The sequence below is a fragment of the Otolemur garnettii genome, unplaced genomic scaffold, assembly GCF_000181295.1.
Source record: "Otolemur garnettii isolate 467f Iridium unplaced genomic scaffold, OtoGar3 scaffold00003, whole genome shotgun sequence".
Taxonomy (NCBI): domain Eukaryota; kingdom Metazoa; phylum Chordata; class Mammalia; order Primates; family Galagidae; genus Otolemur; species Otolemur garnettii.
In genome coordinates, this window is record NW_003852398.1 from 26,778,538 (window position 1) to 26,786,115 (window position 7,578).

Here is a 7,578-nt window from a genome sequence, read left to right on the forward strand (position 1 = left end):
GTGGACAGGTAAATGCCTAGTCCCATGCTCAGGCCCACCTCTGCACCTTTCCTCACACTGTTACCAGGACTCACAATGGTCCTCTCTCTGTCTCACCCATCCAGACCCCACCTGCCTTCAAAGCCCATCCATGTCCTGCCTCTTCCTGTAAGCCTGTGTCACCCACTGCAGGTCTTAATGGCCTTCCCTGAGTAACTGCAATGGAACAGTCACTGGGGACGTCACACTCAGTACATGGCCAGAGTCTGTGCTAAGGGCCCTGTGTGTGCTGGCAACTTGAGGCAAGAACTCTAATCACCCCCACTTTACAGAGGAGAAAACCGAGGTTCGGCGAGGCTGGCCCTTGGCTAAAGCTGCTCACCTAGTGATGGCAGAATTTGAGATTGAATATAGACTAATTTATGCTTTTACCTTCCGTACAGTGCTGCTCCCCTCTCCTTCTCCATCACAAGCACTAGTTTTATGGACAACCCTCAGACCGCGGGGCCCCTTGAGGGCAGGGACCAGATCTAGCACTCCTCCTGCCTCTGCAGAAGCAGCAGCTCCTGGTGAGGACGTGCTGTTGCCGTGCACCACAGGGCAGATGCTAACTGAATGGAAAAGGAGGCAGCATAGAACAGTGTGGAACAGTTTTGAGCTGGAGAAACTGGTTTAAGTCTCTGCTTTTTCAACAAGCTATGTGACCTTAATGCTGCACATTCTGCCCACCCCTCCTGAGCTGGGTTAGACAAAGCAACCTCTGGAATCTCTTCAAACCCAAAGGATCCTGCTCAGTTTACCAGACTTACCTCCAAACGGGTCCGATCCACATCCTTGGGCAGTCGGTTTCTTCCTCGTGTGGTCACTAGCAGCAGTTCATAAGGGTAGATCTAAGGAGAAAGGAAGGGGACGTTTCCAGCCTGGGCGATGGGGAGTGGGCTTGTTCCTTTCAGCTACATAGTATTTTTGACCAGGCTCCCTCCTCTAACCAGAAAGGGCCAGAGATCGAATCTGGAGGAAAGGCTGAGACTGTTCTTCTTCTTGGGGTTGCCCAGCAGCTTTAAGGTACATTCTCCAAAAAGTCAAGGCCCAGAGAGTCCCCTAACATTACTAGGAATAAACCCAGAAGCATTTGGTATTAATATGTGCACAAAATCTCCTGAATGTAAGTGCCTCATATTTGGTGATTGGCAAGCCACCAGTCTTTGGAGCCCAGGGAAATGGCTGGATTTCAGTAGGCCAGAGACCTAGGGCAGGATCCAGGGAGAATGGGCCAGGGAGGGACAGAAAAAGTTAGTCTTGAAAGGACCATTGGGGTTATTTATCTCTGCTCCCTTCCTTGTATAGCCAGTGCTGTCATCTTCCTGCTGGTCCCCACTGTGGTGACTTCCAGAATCCCAGGGACCCCCAGGGTCTAAGTATCTCCTTTACCTTGTACTCTGCAGAGAGAAAAGAGACACACACAACAGAACTAGTAAGTCTTTGCTTCACATCACTACTTGGGCTATTTCAGTCTCTCTGGAAGCCTGGCCTCCACCACATCCTCCTCTTGACCATGCAGAGGACCCACCCTTGTTGCAGAGAGGTGTTGGGCTGATCTTGAGATGGTTTTAGGGAGGAAATGGCTTTTGAGATATTTAGAATAGAAATAAGTAGAATCTGAGATTATGAAGCATATGGGTGATAGCTTCCATCTTCTGGGGGAACCCTGTAAGGTTTTGATGTGAGACCCTCCTGCCTGAGCCTGTTTGTAGGAGCTGCTGAAGGCTGGAGTGAACATGAAGATCATGGACGTTTTCCTGGGAACAGTGTGCATTTGGCTCTGAGTGTTTTCTTCCACTGGGGCTGGCAGGAAATTCTAGCTCAGCAGTTCAGAAAGGATGGGAGTGTGCAATGTCTCTGAGAACCCAGGAGGAGTAGGTGGCCTGGAGATCACCCCAGGTTGGGACTTGAAAGTATAAGGGATGAGTAGGGGAAAAGGGAGAGAGTGGGAAGTGGAAAGGAGGTAGAGATCAGGCTTGGCAGAGAGCCCAGTGTGGGAACGGAATCTGCAGTGATCGTTAGCCAAAGGTCAAGTGGCAGTTCTGAGATGTACATCTGGAGTCCCAGGGAAGTCCCAGGAGAAACCCTCCCCCTGCATACCCGGCGAGGCTGGCACTCACCTCGCATGCCCCAGTTGACTGCATTCATGCTGTCGTAGTGGAAGAGGTCTGCACTGGGTGTCTGCAGGGGAGACAGAGCCAGGGCTGCCCTGAGATAAGCTCGCCTCTGCCTCCCTGAAGCACCCACCATCTCTGAAAAATGGCCAGGGATGCTTGGACCTGGACCTTCTCAGCACCCTCCTTCTTAAGTTAGGGAAGCTTACCTCACTGCTGTAGTCTTGTGCTGAGTCTGGGCACATAGTAGACACTTAGATATATCTATTTATTTGGTGAATTTCACCTCATGCTTTCTTTCATTGCTCAAATACTGTTTCCTATGAGATCTGCCATTGTAACCCTATTAAAAATTACAAGTTGACCCTTCTACAAATTCTCAATCCTTTTTATCTTGCTCATTAATTTTCCTTTCCCAAAGCACTACCTTCTAATATTCTGTATCATTTAACATGTTTCCTATTCATTACTCACTTTCTGTTTCTCTCTAGAAGAACAGAAGCCTTAAGAGAAGTGGGGGTCTCTGTCTTCTTTGGTCACTGATGTATTCTAAGTACCCCCCAGCATATAGAAAAGGTATCTGGTTTTTTAAAATTTTTTTTAAATTTTTTTTTATTAAGGTATCTGTTTTGATAGTTTCTGTTGAATGCATGAACTTCTAGACTCTGAGTGTGTTGAGGACAGGGTCTGTGAGTTTCTCAGCAGGTGGGGATTACTAACACAGGCCCTGGCTTTCCAGTGGTGTTCTGATCCCTTTTGGGTGCTCTGCCCTATAACAGCTTCCTATTTTAGAGTCAATGGCTTCCACTCCTTCCCTCTGTATTCTCTATTCCACATGACAGCCAAAGGGATCCCACTGTTAGTCTGAATTGGATCATGCAACACAGCTACTGGGAACCCTGAGAGTCCTTAACCAGGGTCCAAGGCCCTAATGACATTCCTGTCTGGATCTATGACCTTGCTCACTCCATCCTGGCCATGCTGGCATAGGCCCATTGCACCTCACCTCTAGAAACTTGGACAGTGCACTTCCCTCCATCTGAATGGCTCTTGCAGGCCTTCAGGTGGTAAGGTCTTCACTTTCGTTTAAACTCAGCCCTCTCTGACTTCCTTCTCTTTCTCCCCCCTCACTCCGTTTTCCATCCTAGCATGTCCGACTACCTGGCTTCCTATCACATATTTTCTTGTTTATGTCAGTCTCCCAGCTAGAATGTGATCACCACAGGAGCAGGGACCTCATTCGCTGCAGGATCCCCAGCACTTGAGCACTTAGTAGGTGCTCAGTAGTCAACATCGATCTCAATGGCCCTGCCCTTAGCCCCATCACTTTTCCTGCTGCACAGCTGTCCTACTGAGACAAGGCTTGTCTTCGTTCCCTTTCAGCCTGTAGACTACCTCACTGCTTCCATGCAGGTTTTAGGACCGAGGCATCAGAGAGCTCAGAGATAAGCCACGTTAGAGGCAGTAGAACAGGGAAGTCAGGTGTGAGCTGAGGGGTCAGCTGGCCTGGCTTCCAATTCTGGCTCTACTACTTATTGACTGTGAGAGTTTGGGCAAGTCACCACACCTCTCTGTGCTTCCATTTCTTCATGTGCAAAGTAGGGCTAATAATAGTAACGATCTCCCAGGTTGTGAAGGCCAGACGAGTTAGTGCAGGTAACATGCTTAGCTCAGTCCCTGGCACACAGTTCTTGCCCAGTAAGTAATAGCTATTCCCTGGCCCCTCCCATGGAGGCCTCTTTTCAGGCAGGTGTCTCAAGGAAGGGGAGCAAGTCATTGCCATTGGGTTATTTCAGCTAACCCACCCCTAGCCAAGGTCTTTACCCAGCTTTCACCCAGTAATGAAACTCATGGTAGACTTCCCAGCATCCTGGGGTCAGTGTCACCCAGCACAGCCCCTCTTACCCTGTGCAGTCCATTTCTTCTGTAGGCAGGCAGGGAGGCAGATTTGGAGATGAGGGGATCTGAAAAGAAGGAGCCAGAGGAATTGCCAGGAGCCTCAAGCCATGGGTCCCTCTCCCCAAGGTCATCAAATAGCTACGAATGGCCAATATTACTCCCAACCCATTGGGAAGTGGTAGGCGCCAGAAGCCAACCCCTCTTCCTGTTGATCTCCAGATTTTCAACTTGACTGTCTTAGAAGCATCTCACCCTGGCAGAATTCTAGGCCCACCCAAGGCACCCACTCACACACTCTGCTGGCCCTCGCCTGCACACATCCACCTTCCTGTGATAGACTTCTGTGCTCTGGCCAGAGGGTGGTTCTGGACAAAGGCCGTGGAACTGAAATCAAGCTCAGGAAGGTGTCCAGGTGGGGACAAGAGGTGTGGGTACAAGAGGCATGTGCTCTTTCTTTCTCTCTGGGATCTGCAGGACAGAAATCCTGAGTCCAGAACCCCAAATGGAAGCCCACAGCCTGGGAAATACAATGGGGTGAGCTACTGGAGATCTGGACTGTGTAGGGACATTTATGCTGTGTGATCATCAGAGTCACAGGGGCTGCAGCTAACTCAGCTCGGGCCCTCCCTGGACTTGACGGGTGAAGGCAGGGCAGGAAGAACATACCGCTGTCAGCCAGGTAGTGCGACCGAGGGGCTGCAAGAGAGAAAAGCCGAGACCAGTGCTCATGGGAACAGGCAGACACGGTGGAGATAGTATACAGGGACAAAGAGATGTGGCTTCCACACCCAGCCACCCTGGTCAGTGGGAAGAAGGGGCCTCCTTCCCTCCTTCAGCACTTTCTTTACCATTGGTTAGTTTCTGATTCTTGCACCTGCACCTCATCTCACTCCCGCCCTGCCCTAGCCAAGCACCTAGTGCAGAACAGGTGCTCTATGATAGGCACTGCACAGATGCCCTTGAACGGAGTCGAGTTCTGAGCAGTATTGGTGCTCTGCGCAGAGCCCAGATCCAGGGGCTGGAAACTGCCCCTCAGCTGTCAGACAGGGAAGCAGAAGCATCCGATCATCTTGGCTCTGCCACTAGTAAATATCTACCTTCAGAAAGTTGACTTAGTCACATTTAGGCTTTCTCTCTGTAAAACAGGGCGTGCTAGTGTTTCCTCTACAGGGTTACTGTGAAGATTATGTGACATCATACAGTAAGATGTGCAGCAGAGTGATTGACGCATGTATAAAATGCCACAGAACTGGCTTTACCATCACCACACCACCACCACCACCTTCAATCTCAATCAGAGTCAAGAGGGAAAAGCTCAGGGCCTTGGGGTCACTCTAACTCAGGTCTGATCCTAGCTAAGTCACCTAGTGGCTTTCTGACTTTGAGCAAGTGGCTTAACCTCAGTTCTAACATCTATAAAGTGAGATCATAATCCCTCTACATTGTGGGTCTTTGTGAGGACCAGGAGTGATAATGTATCTACAAATGCCTGATACATGGGAGCATAATAATTGATATGTTTTATTATCCATCAAATATTAGTCTGAGATAAGATTTCCTGCAGGGCTGAATCCCACAGGGGTAAAGGGGGAGGCAGGGAGAGCACGTGTTTTAGTTCAGGAACAGGGAGGAGCTTACAATGAGAGACTTTCAAGGCAAAGCGCTTCAACAAAGCCTCTGCTTGTATACCTCTGAGTGACGGTAGGCTCACTATCTCAGGAGGCTGTCCCCTGTGTCTTTGAGCCATACAGACTATCAGAAGCATTTTTCTTTTTACTGAATATGACTGGAAGTCAGAGCTTCAGATGGTCCAAGCGGCTGCTCAGGGCAGAGCATGGCCTTCTCAGGTGGCCAAATCTTATTGTAGGCCCAGAGGGGGCACCAGAGATGGAGGAAAGTGGGAGGCTCTGGGTCTAACCACCAAGGCCAGCCTTTCCTGATTCCTTTGTTAGCCTGAGGGACTGAATTTGGGGCTGGCTGTGTTCCAACAGAACTGTATTTATAGAAACAGGTGGGGGATCTGATTAATGAGTGGCATGGCTTATATGGTGAGTGATCGTGGGCAAGTTACTGAAGGCTTCCTGCCTTAGTTCCCCTTCTACACTGTGTGGGGGGTGATGAGGGAACCCACTACATTGGGCTGCTCTGAGCAAGAAGAGAGAGGATGTGTGGACTGTGCCTCAAGGGGACTGGCTCAGAGCAACACGCGCCAGCCAGTCACGAGGACAGGCCATGTCTCGCTAGGCCTCCAGAGCGGCACTTACAGCCATTGAGCGACATCTCGTAACCAGCTGTGTGCAGGGCCTCCCGGCTGCTGGTGGAGCTCCGCGGAGGAGTCCAGGGGTCTGCGTAGGAGCTGGACCGGGCCTTCATCTCTTCCTTCAGGATCAGCCTGCCAATTCCACTCTGGAGCTGGGGGTGGGGGAAGAGCAAGATGAAGTTAGAAGGACCAGAAAGGACACGGAGGTGGAGCAGGCTTGGGAAAGGCTGCGGGACTGGACCCTGCACAGCAGACCTCGGCCATCTCTGCCCTTCCAGCCTCTTGCCTGACTCGTAGCACCCACATTTCCTTTTGGGACTTTAGCTATCTTCCCTAAGCTGTCCTGGGATCTGGGTGGGGCTCAGGGATCAAAAAAGTAGGCCTGGCCTGTGACTGGATGCACTGTCCTGACCCCAGTGATCGGTTCAATGATGGGCACATTGCCATCTTTTTTTATTTTTTTATTCAGGGGAAAATCATATAACTTAAAATTAACCATTTTATTTTATTTTATTTTATTGGCTGAGGCTGGGTTTGAACCCACCACCTTTGGCATATGGGGCTGGTGCCCTACCCTTTTGAGCCACAGGCACCAGCCCAAATTAACCATTTTAAAGTAAACAATTCAGTGGCAACTGGAACATCCACAGTGTTACCCAACTGCCACTTCTATCCATCCCCAAACATCGTTTTTACCTCCAGGAGAGACCCATAACCTATTAAGCAGTCACTCGCATTCCCTCCACCCACGGCGCTTGGTAACCACCAATCCGTGTTCTACTCCACGGCGTTGCCTATTCTGCACATCTCATATAAACGGAGTCATACGATATGCTGGCTTTGTGTCTGGCTTCTTTCACTGAACATAATATTTTCAAGGTTCAGCCATATTTTGACACACATCTTTATTTCATTTCTTTTTGTGGCTTGATAATGTTCCATTGTATGGGCATATACTGTATCTATTTGAGTTGATGGGTATTTGGGTTGTATCTACCTTTTGGCTATGTGAGTAGTGCTGCTATGATGAACTTGAGTGTGCATGGATGTGAGTCTTCATTTCCAGTTCTTTTGGGTATCTACCTAGAAGTGGAATTGCTGGATCATACAGTAATTTTATGTTTAATTTTTTGTGGAACGGCCAGTTTTCCACAGTGACTGGGCTGTTTCACACCCTCACCAGTAATGTACAAGGGTTGCCGGCACCCACATACCATGAGAGAAAAGGAACCGGCCTGAGCACGACGTGGGCGTGCTAGTGTTTCCTCTACAGGGTTACTGTGA

At 49.6% G+C, this 7,578-nt stretch overlaps 1 protein-coding gene across 4 annotated transcripts in view; it reads right to left on the reverse strand.

The window, feature by feature from the left end:
- ABLIM3 (actin binding LIM protein family member 3) overlaps nt 1-7,578 on the reverse strand; it is a 109,969-nt gene that overhangs the window by 6,544 nt on the left and 95,847 nt on the right. For all 4 annotated transcript variants that reach the window (XM_023515552.1, XM_012808886.2, XM_012808896.2 and 1 more), the window contains 6 exons: nt 6,299-6,446; nt 4,701-4,730; nt 4,041-4,099; nt 2,142-2,202; nt 1,411-1,418; nt 789-869 (listed from right to left, as the gene is read on the reverse strand). In XM_023515552.1, coding sequence (XP_023371320.1) covers nt 789-869; nt 1,411-1,418; nt 2,142-2,202; nt 4,041-4,099; nt 4,701-4,730; nt 6,299-6,446 — 387 coding nt within the window. The remainder of the gene's footprint in view (nt 1-788; nt 870-1,410; nt 1,419-2,141; nt 2,203-4,040; nt 4,100-4,700; nt 4,731-6,298; nt 6,447-7,578) is intronic.